We start from the raw sequence: 18,401 nt of genomic DNA, 5'->3' as shown, positions 1-18,401 counted from the left end.
CCTATCTCATCCCATCATAGGTTTCAATGTTATTGAGCACATCCTGACAATGACCGAAAAGACTAAACGGTACAGTACAGTGAAAAAAGCTTTCCCAAGCCTCAAAAGAAATAAGGTGAGGGCTTTTATACAGGCTGTTAGCGCAGAACAGACAGATGAATACGCAGTGAAGACCAAGAAAGAGAAGGTTGCTGTACCAAAACACAGTAGCATTCAGATTGAGTGCCGGGTAGCTTCCCAGCCTTTCAAAGATGACATGACAATGCTTTTCCAGCCAGACCTGAACCCGCAGTGGCCAGATGAACTTGAGTTCTTTGACACACTAGTCAGAGTTAAGAAAGGTGTTTTTCCAGTTGTCATGCTTGATGTCTCTAACCCCACTGACCACGACATTGCCCTGCTAGGACGCACCATAATCGGTACAGTACAAACCATTATGACTGTGTTACCTGCCCAAGTCTTTGAAAAAGCTGTCACCCCAGCCACAGTGAATCACACTAGTGTTCAAACTCCATGTACTGCTACTGAACAGTGGGATCCACCAGTAGGTTTAAGTCACCTAACCGAAGAACAGAGAGAGGTTGTTAGGAAAATGCTTAGAGAAGAGTGTCACTCCTTCTCCAGATCAGACAATGACATTGGCTGCACTGAACGATTGAAAATGACTATTTCTCTAAAGGACTCTGAACCAGTCAAGCGCACATACATGTCAGTGCCCAGGCCACTGTATCAGGAGATGAAGGGGTTACCTTCATGACCTCATAGCCCAGGGTTGGGTTAGGAAGTCAAACTCTTCATATTCTTCACCTGTCGTGTGCGTTAGGAAGAAGGACGGGACCCTCCGGTTGTGTATAGATTACAGAGACCTGAACAGAAAGACACATCCCGACCGCCAGCCCATCCCTCGGGTCCAGGACATCATGGACAGTTTAGGTGGTAATTCCTGGTTCTCCCTTTTAGATCAGGGAAAAGCATATCACCAAGGGTTCATCTCTGAAGAAAGCAGATCACTGACAGCATTTGTGACCCCATGGGGACTCTATGAGTGGATACGTATGCCATTCGGCCTCATGAACGCTCCTGCAGCTTTTCAGCGTTGTATGGAGGAATGTTTGGAAGGGCTCCGGGACAACATCTGCATTCCTTATCTGGACGACACGCTAGTTTTCAGTAAAACTTTCGACAGCCATGTGAATGATGTGCAAAAGGTTTTGCAGCGTCTCAGAGAGTATGGCATCAAACTCAAGCCAAGTAAGTGTGATCTCTTTAAACCCCAGGTCCGTTATTTGGGCAGAATAGTGTCTGCAGACGGCAGCAAAGTTGACCCAGCCGATTTTGAAGCAGTAAGAGCATTGAAAGAGATCAGACCACAGACTGTGGGCCAGCTCAGAAAAAATGCTTGGTTTACTCACTTACTACAGACAGTACATCAAAGACTTTTCTAGGAGGGCCAGCTGTCTGTATGACCTCCTGAAAGCAGATTCAGAGAAATTACCTGACCACCCACGGAAAGCAAAAACAAAGAAAGTAAGTCATGTGGTGCCCTCAAACAAGCCAATCCTGTGGACTGACCAGCATCAACAGGCACTTGAACAGCTGATTGAGTGTCTGCTTCACCCACCAGTCTTAGGTTTCCCTGACTTCACTCAGCCATTTGTTGTACACACTGATGCGTCACACCAAGGCTTGGGAGCAGTTCTTTATCAAGAGCAAGATGGGAAGCTTAGGGTCATTGCTTATGGCTCTCGAACCTTAACAGCAGCTGAGAAGAACTATCACTACCACTCTGGCAAGCTAGAATTTCTAGCTCTAAAATGGGCAATCACTGATAAGTTCCATGATTATTTGTACTATGCTCCGACCTTCACTGTATACAGTGATAACAACCCGCTCAGCTACATTCTGTCTACTGCAAAACTGAACGCAACCACTTCCAGGTGGGTTGCAGAATTGGCTGATTTCCACTTTACAATAAAGTACAGGCCAGGCAGAGAGAACGGTGATGCAGATGCTTTGTCGAGGATGCCACTGGATGTAGAGTCACTGATGAGAGAATGTTCTGAGGAGCTTCCACCAGACACCATTGCCGCCACTATACAAGCAGTAGAGGTACAGAAAGAGCCTTTTGTGCCTTGGTCAATTTCAGCTGCATCTATGTCAGTATCAGCTGAAGGTGAGACAACTACAGCAACAATCAGCTCGATCCCAAAAGAGGGGATAAGAGAGGCACAAGAGTCTGATCCGGTCATCCGTCCTGTGCTCGATTTCAAGCTGTCTGGTTCCAAACCGCCAGTTAAAGAGCAAAAGGAATTCAGTCCAAAGACAAAATGCCTATTCAGAGAATGGGACAAATTGACAATCGACAGTGATGGTATTCTGTACAGAATCACTACAGCCCGCAAGCAGTTAGTTCTACCAGAGCAGTACAAAGGTAAAGTGATGGAAGAGTTGCACAATAACATGGGACACCAAGGTACTGACCGCACTGTATCACTAGTACGTGACCGCTTCTTCTGGCCTTATATGCAATCTGACATTGAGCACTATGTGACTAAAACTTGTAGCTGTGTCAAGCAGAAAAAGCCAGGCCATGAAACAAGAGCTCCTCTGACAAACATTGTGACAACACAGCCATTTGAACTGGTATGTATAGATTTCCTCCATCTCGACAGATGCAAAGGGGGATATGAGTACATCCTCGTGATTGTTGATCATTTTACACGTTACACTCAAGCCTACGCCACCACATCAAAGTCAGGAAAAACTGCTGCAAATCTCATCTTCAATGACTTTGCCCTGAAGTTTGGGTTCCCCTCCCGCATCCACCATGACCAAGGGGGAGAATTCGAAAATCAGTTGTTCCATCAGTTAAAGAAACTCAGTGGCATGGCGGGGTCCAGAACAACACCCTACCACCCGATGGGGAACGGTCAAGTGGAACGAATGAACAGAACATTGTTGCAAATGCTAAAGACACTAACTGAGACACAAAAGTCAAACTGGAAGGAGTCTCTAAACAAACTGGTTTATGCCTATAACTGCACCCGCTGCGAAGTGACTGGCTATTCACCATTTTATCTTCTGTTTGGGAGATCACCCAGGCTTCCAGTTGATATGTTCTTTGGATTGTGCACAGAGGCAGGTTCCAGTAACCAGCGAGACTACGTGGAGAACTGGAAACGAGGAATGGAAGAAGCATACGCCATTGCAAATGAAAATGCTCAGAAAGCTGCTGAAAGAAGTAAAAGTACTATGACACTAAAGTTAGGAGTTCAGTGCTACAGCCTGGCGAGCGAGTTCTGATTAAAAACCTGACACCAAGAGGAGGACCAGGCAAACTCCGTAACTATTGGGAAGATCAAATTCACACAGTAGTGAGACAAATGGGTTCAGACCTGCCGATTTATGAGTTGAGACCAGAAAAGGGTAGGGGACGCTCCAGGGTCCTGCACAGAAACCTGCTCATGTCCTGTGACCACTTACCTTTTGAGAGACAACCAGAAATGACTAAAGATGACAAAAGTAAGAAAAAGAGACATCAGCCTGGATCACAGCCTCTAGATTCTGATGAAGACAGCGGGGATGAATATGACCTTCATCATGAGCCGCTACAGGTCCCCACATTTCCTACAGTACCTGAGAGGTATGCTGAACCAGCGAGAGAGTCGGAAAACAGGCCCCCACCAGTGAAACAAACAGTTGCGGTGCCAGTTCCTGATATGCTACCAGCACAGCCGCTTGTTGAAAATCAGCTGGAGGAGAAAACAACAGTTAAAGAACTGCCTGCTGAGGAGATGAACTTGCCTGCTGAAAATGTGCCTGATGATCGTCCACTAAGTGCCTTTCCTTCATTAACTGCTGCTGCTGAACCTGAGGAACCAGCTTACCAGCTGCCACAAAGAGAGAGACACCCTCCAAGACGTATCACCTATGATCAGCTTGGTATCCCTTCCTGCTACAGTATCCAGCCACAGCCACAGTTGTTCCCTGTCTACCCTGCACCAGGACTGGTTCCATGGCTGCCATCACTACAGCGATATTACCTTCAGCCACCCTACATGTATGGACTTCAGCAAACTTGAGGCCACAGACAGAGTTGACATGTTTGACCATGGACTACTGACTGATTTCACAGACTTTCACGAGACAATTAGCAGACTATGCATAGAGATCATTAAAACTGATGGACTGTTGACAATAGTATGAGAAAAGACTGCTTATGGACTGTTTATACAGCTGGTCAACAGATATGGACTGTGAATATAACTTCTTGGTTCTATTTGAACTGTGAACTTTGACCTCTGCTCAAGGACTATCTTACAGAAGAGGATTTTCTACGTCCAGTGCTTATAGACTGTTTAAGAAGACAATGTTGGTAATGTTGGGACAACATTTATTTTGTCGGGGAGAGTGTGACAGGTTAAAGGACATATTCATAGCCTGTTATACACTAAAAAGTATTAGTAAGTTCATGGTATGTAAGGATCTTAAAATATCTAAGGTTAAAAAGAGAATGCATCCAGTACTAGTTCATAGAGATTGATAAAATGCATAAATGTGTTTAAAATCCGTCAAGAGTCAAAGGGTTAATATTGTAAGAGGAATGTGTAAATGTTATATTGACTACTTTATTTTGTGGTGCCTAATTTAAGGGTAAAAGTGTTCATCTGTGATCTACTAAATGCTCTTAATCTATGAGCCTGAGATCGATTGCTCTGGTCTCCACCCAACTTCCTGGGGGAATCGCGGTCTTTTTCTCATTACACTAAATTTGTCAGTGAGGAAACATAACTGCGTCACGTTCGTGATTATTTCTTCCCTTTTTCAGGGGTGTAACACAAACACACACACACACACACACACACACACACACACACATAAACACAAACACACACACACACCCTAAGCACAGAGGAGAGAAAGAGGCCCTGGAGTGGCATTTAATGAAGCTGACCTGAAGCGGTCAGGGAGCTGACTTAAACCATGTGCTGTAGTGGAGTTGTGGGGCCACGATTCTCACTTATTATCAGAAGGATAAAACAAGCCATCATATGGACAAACAAACTCCAGAGAGTAGTGGTGGAATGGTAAAAAGATGACAGGAAGGGGAGGAGGAACCGGATAGGAAGAGGATGGTAGGGAGGACACAGATTAGTGATGCACGGGTCAGCTAACTGAGCATTGCATTCTCTCAAGATGCAGAAATAAATAAATCATATTTCTCCACTACTGTTCCCAAATTTTGCCTACATTTGGCGTATAATATTACTGCAGGAGTTATTATTAAGGCAATAGCCCTATTCGCGCTGGACTAGTATTACTAGAGAACGTTGGTTATGTATTTATTACCCCAGAATGTCCGTTATTCCAGAGGCACAATATATTTTTTATTATGCATTTGGCGATGTTCAATTCATTTGCACAAAACGTATAAACAAAAGCATTCACTGTGAAAGTCGATCCATGTAGGCCCTTCATATACAGTGCATTCGGAAAGGATTCAGACCCCTTGACTATTTCCACATTTTGTTACGTTATAGCCTTATTCTAAAATCGATTAAATTGTTTTTGTTTCACTCATCAATCTACACACAATACCCCATAATGACAAAGCAAAAGCAGATTTTTAGAAATGTTTGCACCTTTTTTTTTTTTTTATGAAAAAACGGAAATATCACATTAACATAAGTATTCAGGCCCTTTACTCAGTACTTTGTTGAAGCACCTTTGGCAGCGATTACAGCCTCAAGTCTTCTTTGGTATGAAGCTACAAGCTTGGCACACCTGTATTTGGGGAGTTTCTCCCGTTCTTCGCTGCAGATCCTCTCAAGCTCTGACAGGTTGGATGGGGAGCGTCGCTGCACAGCTATTTTCAGGTCTCTCCAGAGATGTTCGATCAGGTTTTAGTCCGGGCTCTGGCTGGGCCACTCAAGGACATTCAGAGACTTGTCCTGAAGCCACTCCTGCGTTTTCTTGGCTGTGTGCTTAGGGTCGTTGTCCTGTTGGAAGGTGAACCTTGCCCCAGTCTGAGGTCCTGAGCGCACTGAAGCAGGTTTTCATCAAGGATCTCTCTGTACTTTGCTCTGCTGATCTTTCCCTTGATCCTGACTAGTCTCCCAGTCCCTGCCGCTGAAAAACATCCCCACAGCATGATGCTGCCACCACCATGCTTCACCGTAGGGATGGTGCCAGGTTTCCTCCAGTCGTGATGCTTGGCATTCAGGCCAAAGAGTTCGATCTTGGTTTCATCAGACCAGAGAATCTTGTTTCTCATGGTCTGAGAGTCCTTTAGGTGCCTTTTGCCAAACTCCAAGCGGGCTGTCATGTGCCTTTTACTGAGGAGTGGCTTCCGTCTGGCCACTCTACCATAAAGGCCTGATTGGTGGAGTGCTGCAGAAATGGTTTTCCTTCTGGAAGGTTTTCCCATCTCTACAGAGGAACTCTGGATCTCTGTCAGAGTGACCATCGGGTTCTTGGTCACCTTCCTGACCAAGGCCCTTCTCCCCCGATTGCTCAGTTTGGCCGGGCGGCCAGCTCTAGGAAGAGTCTTGGTGGTTCCAAACTTCTTCCATAAAACATTTTGGTACCCTTCCACAGATCTTTGCCTCGACACAATTCTGTCTCGGAGCTCTACGGACAATTTCTTCGACCTCATGGCTTGATTTTTGCTCTGACATGCACTGTCAACTGTGGGACCTTATATAGACAGGTGTGTGCCTTTCCAAATCATGTCCAATCAATTGAATTTACCACAGCTGGACTCCAATCAAGTTGTAGAAACATCTCAAGGATGATCAATGGAAACAGGATGCACCTAAGCTACATTTCGAGTCTAATAGCAAAGGGTCTGAATACTTATGTAAATAAGGTATTTCTGTTTTTAATTTTTAAGACATTTGCAAAGTTTTCTAAAAACCTGTTTCGCTTTGCCATTATGGGGTATTATGTGTAGATTGATGAGGGAAAAAAATCATTTAATCCATTTTAGAATAAGGCTGTAACGTAACAAAATGTGGAAAAAGGAAGGGTCTGAATACTTTCCGAATGCACTGTATAAATAGCACAATAATTATACACTCAATATTTAATGGCCCTAAACCCGTCCGCCCCGCGGATACAACCGCGCGGACTGCGGGTTATGAGTCAACCGTGCATCACTAATACAGATGACGTCATTGGGAGTTCTTGTCTTGATCAAAGAAGAACTGAAAGTCCATTCCCACTGACCACTCCCTCCAAGCCAGGAGGGGACTAAAACTGTTAAAACACAAGACAACCTGTCATGTACCTGACCAAGCAGAGTCCCACTACAGACAGACCAACACAAGCAAGTCTAGTACTGTCTGTTTGCCTAGCTCCAAATGTCACTGCAGTTTCAGCTTCACTGCACACAAACAGGATTCCTAGTGACCTGCCGCGAATTCTGAGTGCTTTGTGTCACAACCCCAGCCCCCCCCACCCCCCGACACACACACGCGTACACACACACACACAGTTCAGTCCTTCAGGGGCACAGGCTATGGCAGGATGATAACTTCAGCTGTGACACCAGTGTTATTCCCTGAGCTGTGGGTCTAAGCTGCTAATCGGAGGAAGTTGATTTGTCCCGTAAGAGGAAGTACAGAGTCGATGAAAGACCTCCTGGAGAAAACAGATGGCCCTATGGGATACATACAGTGGGGAAAAAAAGTATTTAGTCAGCCACCAATTGTGCAAGTTCTCCCACTTAAAAAGATGAGAGAGGCCTGTAATTTCCATCATAGGTACACATGTCCAGGCCCGTCTGAAGTTTGCTAGAGTGCATTTGGATGATCCAGAAGAGGATTGGGAGAATGTCATATGGTCAGATGAAACCAAAATAGAACTTTTTGGTAAAAACTCAACTCGTCGTGTTTGGAGGACAAAGAATGCTGAGTTTCATCCAAAGAACACCATACCTACTGTGAAGCATGGGGGTGGAAACATCATGCTTTGGGGCTGTTTTTCGTCAAAGGGACCAGGACGACTGATCCGTGTAAAGGAAAGAATGAATGGGGCCATGTATCGTGAGATTTTGAGTGAAAACCTCCTTCCATCAGCAAGGGCATTGAAGATGAAACGTGGCTGGGTCTTTCAGCATGACAATGATCCCAAACACACCGCCCGGGCAACGAAGGAGTGGCTTCGTAAGAAGCATTTCAAGGTCCTGGAGTGGCCTAGCCAGTCTCCAGATCTCAACCCCATAGAAAATCTTTGGAGGGAGTTGAAAGTCCGTGTTGCCCAGCGACAGCCCCAAAACATCACTGCTCTAGAGGAGATCTGCATGGAGGAATGGGCCAAAATACCAGCAACAGTGTGTGAAAACCTTGTGAAGACTTACAGAAAACGTTTGACCTGTGTCATTGCCAACAAAGGGTATATAACAAAGTATTGAGAAACTTTTGTTATTGACCAAATACTTATTTTCCACCATAATTTGCAAATAAATTCATTAAAAATCCTACAATGTGATTTTCTGGAGAAAAAAAATCTCATTTTGTCTGTCATAGTTGACGTGTACCTATGATGAAAATTACAGGCCCCTCTCATCTTTTTAAGTGGGAGAACTTGCACAATTGGTGGCTGACTAAATACTTTTTTCCCACACTGTATCTGCCACCAAATGGCCCTCTGCGCTAAAGCGGTGTGGTTTATGAAGAGACGACACTAGACAGGCAAACACACACATCTGAAAAAAATGGGTTCACGGATGTGTTAAAATGAATTGGAGCAGTGCCATAGGTTCTCTGCTCTCTGCTCCTGTCTCATATCATTGCTCTCCTCTGCTGATGAGGGTGAGGTGAGGTTCTCTCAGTGTGAGCCAAGTTTCCTCCCAGCACAACCGTAGCTGACCTCTAAGCTCTCCTCTGGTGGTCCTGTGTGGCATGGTTGGTAGAGCATGGCCCTTGCAATGTAAGGATCGTGGGTTCGATTCCCGAGCTGGGGCCACCCATATGATGATTAAATCAAATACAATTGTATTTGTCACATGTGCCAAATTCAACAGGTGTATACCTTACCGTGAAATGCTTACTTACAAGCCCTTAACCAACAATGCAGTTTTAAGAAAAATAAGAGTTAAGAAAAAATATTGACTAAATAAGCTAAAGTAAAATATAAAAGCGCAACAATAAAATAACAATAACGAGGCTATATATAGGGGGTCAATGTGTGGGGTTACAGGTTAGTCGAGGTAATTTAGGTAATATGTACATGTAGGTAGGGGTAAAGTGACTATGCATAGATAATAGATAATAAACAGCGAGTAGCAGCAGCGTTGTCGTGCCCTCTTCACGACTGTCTTGGTGTGTTTGGACAATGATAGTTTGTTGGTGATGTGGACACCAAGGAACTTGAAGCTCTCAACCTGCTCCACTACAGCCCTGTCGATGAGAATGGTGGCGTTCTCAGTCCTCCTTTTCCTGTAGTCCACAATCATCTCCTTTGTCTTGATCACGTTTAGGGAGAGGTTGTTGTCCTGGGAACACACTTCCAGCCTCCCAATAGGCTGTCTCATCGTTGTTGGGGATCAGGCCTACCACTGTTGTGTCGTCGGCAAACTTAATGATGGTGTTAGAGTCGTGCCTGGCCACGCGGTCATGGGTGAACAGGGAGTACAGGAGGGGACTAAGCACACACCCCTGAGAGGACCCCGTGTTGAGGATCAGCATGGCAAATGTGTTGTTGCCTACCCTTACCACCTGGGGGCGGCCCGTCAGGAAGTCCAGGATCCAGTTGCAGAGGGAGGTGTTTAGTCCCAGGGTCCTTAGCTTAGTGATGAGCCTTGAGGGCACTATGGTGTTGAACGCTGAGCTGTGGTCAATGAACAGCATTCTCACGTAGGTGTTCCTTTTGTCAAGGTGGGAAAGGGCAGTGTTGAGTGCAATAGAGATTGCATCATCTGTGGATCTGTTGGGGCGGTATGCAAATTGGAGTGGGTCTAGGGTGTCTGGGATAATGGTGTTGATGTGAGTCATGACCAGCCTTTCAAAGCACTTCATGGCTACAGACGTGAGTGCTACGGGTCAGTAGACATTTTGGCAGGTTACGTTGGTGTTCTTGGCCACAGGGACTATGGTGGTCTGCTTGAAACATGTAGGTGTTACAGACTCGGCCAGGGACAGGTTGAAAATGTCAGTGAAGACACTTGTCAGTTGGTAAACGCATGCTCGGAGCACACGTCCTGGTAATCCGTCTGGCCCTTTGTAGTCCGTAATAGTTTGTGTCGGAGCCAGTGTAGTAGGATTCCATTTTTATCCTGTATTTACGCTTTGCCTGTTTGAGGGTTCGTCTGAGGGCATAGCTGGATTTCTTATAAGCGTCTGGGTTAGAGTCGCGCTCCCTGAAAGCGGTAGCTCTACCCTTTAGCTCAGTGCGGATGTTGCCTGTAATCCATGGCTTTTGGTTGGGATATGTACGTACGGTCACTGTGGGGACAACGTCATCGATGCACTTATTGATGAAGCCGGTGACTGATGTGGTATACTCCTCAATGCCATCGGATGAGTCCCGGAACAAATTCCAGTCTGTGCTAGCAAAACAGTCCTGTAGCTTAGCATCTGCGTCATCTGACCACTTCCGTATTGAGCGAGACACTGGTACTTCCTGCTTTAGTTTTTGCTTGTAAGCAGTAATCAGGAGGATAGAATTATAGTCAGATTTGCCAAATGGAGGGCGAGGGAGAGCTTTGTACGCGTCTCTGTGTGTGGTAGTAAAGGTGGTCTAGAGTTTTTTTTCCTCAGGTTGCACACGTAACATGCTAGTAGAAATTAGGTAAATCGGATTTAAATTTCCCTGCATTAAAGTCCCTGGCCACTAGGAGCGCCGCATCTGGATGAGCATCTTCTTGTTTGCTCATGGCTTTATACAGCTCGTTGCGTGCGGTCTTAGTGCCAGCATCGGTTTGTGGTGGTAAATAGACAGCTACGAAAAATATAGATGAAAACTCTCTTGGTAAATAGTGTGGTCTACAGCTTATCATGAGATACTCTACCTCAGGCGAGCAAAACCTTGAGACTTCCTTAATATTAGATTTCGTGCACCAGCTGTTATTGACAAATAGACACAGACCGCCACTCCTTGTCTTACCGGAGGCAGCTGTTCTGTCTTGCCGATGCATAGAAAAACCAGCCAACTGTATATTATCCATGTCGTCGTTCAGCCACGACTCGGTGAAACATAAGATATTACAGTTTTTAATGGTAGGGTAGTCTTGAACGGAGCTCATCCTGTTTATTCTCCAATGATTGCACGTTGGCCAATAGGACGGATGGTAGAGGCGGGTTACCCACTCACCGACAAATTCTCACAAGGCACCCGGACCTGCGTCCCCTTCTCTTCATGCGAATGACGGGGATTTGGGCCTGGTCGGGTATCTGGAGTAAATCCTTCGCGTCCGACTCGTTAAAGAAAAAATATTTGTCCAGTTCGAGGTGAGTAATCGCTGTTCTGATATCCAGAAGCTCTTTTCGGTCATAATAGACAGTGGCAGAATCATTATGTACAAAATAAGTTACAAATAATGCGAAAAAACACACAAAATAGCACAATTGGTTAGGAGCCCGTAAAATGGCAGCCATCTCCTCCGGCGCCATTGTACATGATATATGCATGCACTACTGTAATTCGCTTCGGAGAAAAGAGTCTCTATATGTTAGGTATGTTGTTATTGTGTCTCTGTGTCCCCCGCAGAAAGCAGTGTTCACGATGGAAGCAATGACAACGATGGCAGCGTGTGTGGCAGTGACTCCACCTTCTACAGGCAGAGTGAAGGTACACAACCCCATATAGGTGGCGTCCTGGTCAAAAGTAGTGCACTACATAGGGAATGGGGTGCCATTTGGCACACAACCATGGAAACCAACAAATTAAAAATGGTAATTTGTAGCAGGTATATCTGTTTCATCAGGCTAGCACATTACATATACCCACAGCATGACACAGCATTATAGTAGGGGGGTGTAGAACTACACACTGCGTGGTCTTCTTGTTCCAGAGGTCTGAGTCCCTCCCAGTCGGTCACTTGTGAATCACAGCAGCACTCCACCACAGCACTGACATTAGTTCGCAAATAAACCACTTTGCTCTGCACTAGTAATGTTTTGTTTGTCTAATATATCTGTAATTAAATCTGCTATTTAGATAATGACTGCTCCTGAAAGGGCTGCAAGTAAACGTGTGTGTTTGTGTGTGTGTGTGTGTGTGTGTGTGTGTGTGTGTTCGCAGGACACAGCATGGCAGAGACCCTCACTGTTGCCCTGCGTGTTGCTGAGGAGGCCATAGAGGAAGCCATCGCCAAGGCAGAGGAGTTTACTGACAGCTTGGTGAGACAATAGTCCTGCTGTGTGTGTGTGTGTCTGTTTCATTCTTTCTTTCTGTCTTTCTGTCTTTCTGTCTTTCTTTCTTTCTTTCTTTCTTTCTTTCTTTCTTTCTTTCTTTCTTTCGTTCTTTCGTTCTTTCGTTCTTTCTTTCTTTCTTTCTTTCTTTCTTTCTTTCTTTCTTTCTTTCTTTCTTTCTTTCTTTCTTTCTTTCTTTCTTTCTTTCTTTCTTTCTTTCTTTCTTTCTTTCTTTCTTTCTTTCTTTCTTTCTTTCTTTCTTTCTTTCTTTCTTTCTCTCTCAGATTCAGATAAGCTTTATTAGCATGAATGACAAGGCCACTGTTGCTAAAGCGACATGAGATAATGACAACAATAACAGTTAAAAATAAGTCTCTCTGTCTCTCACCATGTCTCTTTTGATTTGGAGCTTTTGGGATAAGGGTTTTGCTGTAGTTCTGACCAGGCTTTGATGTCTCTGTGTTGCAGGAGAAGCAGAATGAGGCACGCTACCTGCAGGACCACAAAGAGGAACTTATAGAGGAACTTGCCACAACCATCGTACAAAAAGTAAGTTTGGAGTTTGGTGTGGAGTTTTTGGTCACATCTAACATTAAGCTCTCGCTCTCGCTCCTCTCCTCTCGTCTCGTTTCATCTCCTCTTCTCTCCTTCTCTCTCCCAGATCATCCAGAGGAGGAAGCGTTCAGAGATGCAGACAGAGTATGACTTTGTTTGGCCCCAGAGCCAGGGCCAGCCCCAGGACAGTGAGATGTCCTCCCCCAGCCTGCCCCCTCACAGCATCCTGGCCCAGGCCAACCGGGCCCACCTCAAGAGCTCCTATTCCCTCTGGGTCAGTCTGGTTAGGAAGCCCTCACTACACTACACTACCCTACAGTACGCTATACTTCACTACTCTACACTATACTACAATACCCTACGCTACCATGCACTAAGATAAGCTACACTACACTACGCTACCATGCAATACTCTACCATGCACTACGCTATGTTACACTATGTTACACTATGCTATGCTACGTTACACTACACTACACTGCACTGCACTGCAATACACTACACTACAGTACTGTACAGTAAAGGCGTCCGCATACTAGGTTCGGTTTGCTTCTAGGAAAACTCGGCTAGGCGTAGCAAACATCTATGCCTCGCATACTCCGTTAATTAAAAGACATTTGCTTGAAAAACAAATATTACTGGCAATATTACTGTTTGTCCCTCTTGAGACGCCATAGCCTTGGCAAAAGTATTCATCCCTCTTGGCGTTTTTCCTATTTTGTTGCATTACAACCTGTAACTTAAATGGATTTTTATTTGGATTTCATGTAATGGACATACACAAAATAGTCCAAATTGGTGAAGTGAAATGAACAAAATAACTTGTTTCAAAAACCCCCCCCAAAAAAATAACGGAAATGTGTATTCATCCCCTTTGCTATGAAGCCCCTAAATAAGATCGGGTGCAACCAATTACCTTCAGAAGTCACATAATTTGTTAAATAAAGTCCACCTGTGTGCAATCTAAGTGTCACATGATCTGTCAGATGATCTCAGCGTATATACACCTGTTCTGAAAGGCCCCAGAGTCTGCAACACCACTAAGCAAGGGGCACCACCAAGCAAGCGGCACCATGAAGACCAAGGAGCTCTCCAAACAGGTCAGGGACAAAGTTGTGGAGAAGTACAGATCAGGGTTGAGTTATAAAAAAATATCCAAAACTTTGAACATCCCACTGAGCACCATTAAATCCATTATTAAGACATTTAAATAATATGGCACCACAACAAACCTGCCAAGAGAGGGGCGCCCACCAAAACCCACGGACCAGGCAAGGAGGGCATTAATCAGAGAGGCAACAGAGACCAAAGATAACCCTGAAGGACCTGCAAAGCTCCACAGCGGAGATTGGAGTGTCTGTCCATAGGACCACTTTAAAAAAGCCATTGCTTAAAGAAAAAAATAAGCAAACACTTTTGGTGTTCACCAAAAGGCATGTGGGAGACTCCCCAAACATATGGAAGAAGGTACTCTGGTCAGATGAGACTAAAATTGAGCTTTTTGGCCATCAAGGAAAACGCTATTTCTGGCACAAACCCAACACCTCTCATCACCCCGAGAACACCATCCCCACAGTGAAGCATGGTGGTGACAGCATCATGCTGTGGGGATGTTTTTCATCGGCAGGGACTGGGAAACTGGTCAGAATTGAAGGAATGATGGATGGCACTAAACACAGGGAAATTCTTGAGGGAAACCTGTTTCAGTCTTCCAGAGATTTGAGACTGGGACGGAGGTTTACCTTCCAGCAGGGGAAACATTTAAATGTCTTGGAATGGCCTAGTCAAAGCTCAGACTTAAAGATTGCTGTACACCAGCGGAACCCATCCAACTTGAAGGAGCTGGAGCAGTTTTGCCTTGAAGAATGGGTAAAAATCCCAGTGGCTAGATGTGTCAAGCTTATAGAGATACCCCAAGAGACATGTATGCACACATGACTAAGTCGCTTTGGATAAAAGCGTCTGCTAAATGGCATATTATTATTATATTAGACTTGCAGCTGTAATTGCTACAAAAGGTGGCTCTACAAAGTATTGACTTTGGGGGGGTGAACAGTTATGCACACTCAAGTTTTGTCTTATTTCTTGTTTGTTTCACAATAACAAATATTTTGCATCTTCATAGTGAATACATATTTCTGTGGAAACATAACCAACCCTGTTACACAGACAATACAATAATATTTAAATTTTTTGTTCCAATACTCATTTGCATGTTGTATAAATCAAATGATACAAACCCCCAAAAAAATCAGGTTGTAAGGCAACAAAATAGGAAAAAGGCCATGGGGGTGAATACTTTCGCAAGCCACTGTACACTTCCTCAAAATAGTCAGAATTAATCTAAGATAAATCAAGAAATCTGTAATTAAATGTTTTTGCCGAGGTGGTCTTAGTCGTGCAATTTGACATCTAACTAAGATGTTTGGGGCAGTATTTGTCAAGTTATTTTTTTTGCATGAAAACTAGTTGTCTCTCGTTGAATGACAACATTTAATTGAAGAATCCCATCCATAGTTCCCACTCATACTAGGAGTAGTTCTGTTGACCAATCACCGACAAAGGGGCGTGTACTTCGGCTACTGAACTTCGACTTACCTCAAGAAGAAATGTTGTGTGCTCGAACATCCCCCCCAAAAAACTCCTGAACAATAAAACTAACAAAAACTGAACCACATTTTGTCATAATATGTGCATGAACTGTTTTGAGCGGGAACCATGCGACAGGCTTAAGCTCCACTATACTACACTACACTACCCTTTGTCCTGACCATTTGACCTGACCCAGGAAAAACTGGGCCCTAAATATAGTCTGTAGGTAGGGCTTGGAGTTTTGGGGTATAACTAGGACCCAGAGTTTTTCCCTGGTCAGGGCATATGGGACAGGATCAATTATTTGCCCTATGTGATGAGATATGGGGACAGACGGGGTTGAGGTCTGGCGAAGACCAAATGTAATTACTTTAATGGTGCTGGCAGATTTTCCCATGAATGCTTCTCCACTGAGGGTTGTGTAACCAGTTTGTACCTGTGACTTATACAGTAGCTTTCCAGGTAAACCTCCACACACACACACACCTAGCAGTGTTTCACAGGGGTAGTCAGAGGGGACCTGGTCCCGTGTGTGTGAGGCAGGCACAGCAGTGGAATCATGGCTATGTTCCCAGCCCTTCTCCTGTCCCAGTCTGTCTGTTACACTCAACCATGATCAAAGTCCTGCAGAAATATACAGAGATTCTCCTCAACTCCCTGGCTCACAGAGGGATGAGTTCCCTTTATTAACGCTCTGCAAACACACACACACACATACATACAGGCACACACACAAACACAGGTGCGCACATACACATACAGTCACGCACACACTCTTATGAATGAGCTCAGAGTGAGTGTGTATGCGTGTCTGTAAGTAGAGATTTAGTAGTATTTGGTTGAGATTAGTTACTCATACACTGTTTTTGTTCATATTTGTATTTCTCTGATACCCAGATTGTAGTTCTCTGATATCCAGATTGTAGTTCTCTGAAACCCAGATTGTAGTTCTCTGATACCCAGATTGTAGTTCTCTGGTGCCCCCTGCAGACTCTATATATTAATCACATCCATTAGACTGGTTGTTCATACCAAATGGCACCCTATCACATTTACATTTTAGTCATTTAGCAGACGCTCTTATCCAGAGCGACTTACAGTTAGTGAGTGCATACATTTTCATACTGGCCCCCCGTGGGAAACTAGTTCAATTTCAGTTGGATCAGTGAATACCAGCACATGGTCTGTGGTATCTACATTGCCACCCAAACAAACCAAGCTAATCTTTTGTACCTAAGCCTGAAATGTTTGGCTGGAACTGGAGCGTGGGAAAATTGCTCCCCAGAACGCAATTTTGCCACTGTGCCTGTTACATTTGAAGCTGTCCTTGGCTGGTAGGCCCAGAATGCATCATTCTGTGTAATTCTTTGTTACCGTTTCAGCGCTTGTAGTTTTTAAATTGTGTAGCCTATCATTTACGTGTGTGTGTGTGTGTGTGTGTGTGCGTGTGCGTGTGCGTGTGCGTGCGTGTGTGTGTGCGTGTGTGTGTGTGCACAGAGGTCGCGGTCTGCGTTCTCCCTGACCAGTGATGATTCTCCAGAGAAGACCACTGAGGCACTAGTGGGGGCAGGGGGAGGTGGAGGGGTACAAGACTACGCCTCTCTTAAGGACACTGCAAGGGCCTCCTCACTGCCCAGCTGGAAGAGTGTGGACCGCCTGGACAACTCCAGTAAGACACAGACTGAAACATAGATCCCTCATACAGTCACACACACACATTAGAGACGTCCATAGCGAAATCATCCGTATTGTCACACACAACACTCTACACTCAACCCAGAGAGATATGTCCATATTGTCACACATTACATGCAAAGACATGTCAGTACAGTCATGTCTGTCATTTGTACAGTCAAATATGTTACATGCAACAAGACAATTCCATACCGTTACATTCACAGGAAGAATGCTGTGTTTGTCACATACGTAAAGCTCTGGATATGTTTATCTGTGCTTGTATGTACAGGTGCGTCCTCGGTGCTGCAGAGCCCTGATGGTAACTGGATCGCTCTGCAGAGCTCTCAGCACTCCCGTCCCAGCCTACTGACCAAGAGAAAGTCGTTAGTGTTCAGCGTCCTGGAGAAAGAGTCTGGCGTAGTCTCGGCCTACGACGAGATGGGCTCCGAGTCCGACCAGGAGGACGACAAGGGGGGCTGGGGGGCCGCGCTGCGCCAGTTCCAACGGAAACTCTCAGACGAGACGTACTACACGGACTCCCAGCACGACCCTGAGTGGACGTACACCCCGGTCCACCTCCCGGTCACCTCGCCCTCCTCGGGCCAGTACACCAACACAGAGACCCTCAACTCTGACTCAGAGTCCTCCTCGGTACCCTCCACCCGCCCCCGCAAACCCCTCCAGAACTTAATGAAGAAGACAGGCCCTAACCCGGACCAGCATCTTCATCCCCAACAAGCTCAGTACCACCATCATCAGCATCAGCATCAACACCAGAACCTCCCTTCGTACTCGCTCCATCCGGAGGCGCTGGATGTGAACTTTAACCCCAAGGTGACAGGGGACAGCAGGCAAAGCAACCATGTCAGGAGGTCACGGAGACGCAGGAAGAGCAAGAGGGAGCTGGCGGGGAACCACACACAGCCCCTTTATTCACCATCTGCACAGGTGGGAGGACATCACTCAAAGCCTTGAGGAAGGTTTTACTTGCAATGACTGTGATATGTGGTTGTCTTATCTACCTTAGTTGAATGCACTGACTGTAAATCTCTCTGGCTGACAGTTTCTGCTAATTGACAAAAAAATTAAGATATGGAGCGTGTAGCAGCTACACCAATCTCTTCTAATTTCTCATTGACAGTAATAGATTGAGGTACAGAGATGTTTTAATCATCTTTACTCCACCTCATTCTAGTTGTTATAAATGTCTGAAAAAAGGTGTGA

At 45.1% G+C, this 18,401-nt stretch overlaps 1 protein-coding gene across 1 annotated transcript in view; it reads left to right on the top strand.

Moving 5' to 3' along the window:
* Positions 1-11,715: 11,715 nt before the first annotated feature.
* Positions 11,716-18,401, top strand: part of myripb (myosin VIIA and Rab interacting protein b) — a 37,186-nt gene continuing 30,500 nt past the window's right edge. The window contains exons 1-6 of the mRNA XM_041881125.2: positions 11,716-11,790; positions 12,244-12,341; positions 12,822-12,902; positions 13,015-13,182; positions 16,998-17,169; positions 17,467-18,125. Of these exons, the coding sequence (XP_041737059.2) occupies positions 12,252-12,341; positions 12,822-12,902; positions 13,015-13,182; positions 16,998-17,169; positions 17,467-18,125 (1,170 nt within the window). The 5' untranslated portion in view covers positions 11,716-11,790; positions 12,244-12,251. The remainder of the gene's footprint in view (positions 11,791-12,243; positions 12,342-12,821; positions 12,903-13,014; positions 13,183-16,997; positions 17,170-17,466; positions 18,126-18,401) is intronic.

This window comes from Coregonus clupeaformis, chromosome 7 (genome assembly GCF_020615455.1).
Source record: "Coregonus clupeaformis isolate EN_2021a chromosome 7, ASM2061545v1, whole genome shotgun sequence".
Classification (NCBI taxonomy): Eukaryota; Metazoa; Chordata; class Actinopteri; order Salmoniformes; family Salmonidae; genus Coregonus; species Coregonus clupeaformis.
The sequence above is the reverse complement of the archived record's forward strand: the minus strand, read 5'-3'. Positions and strand labels throughout refer to the sequence as shown.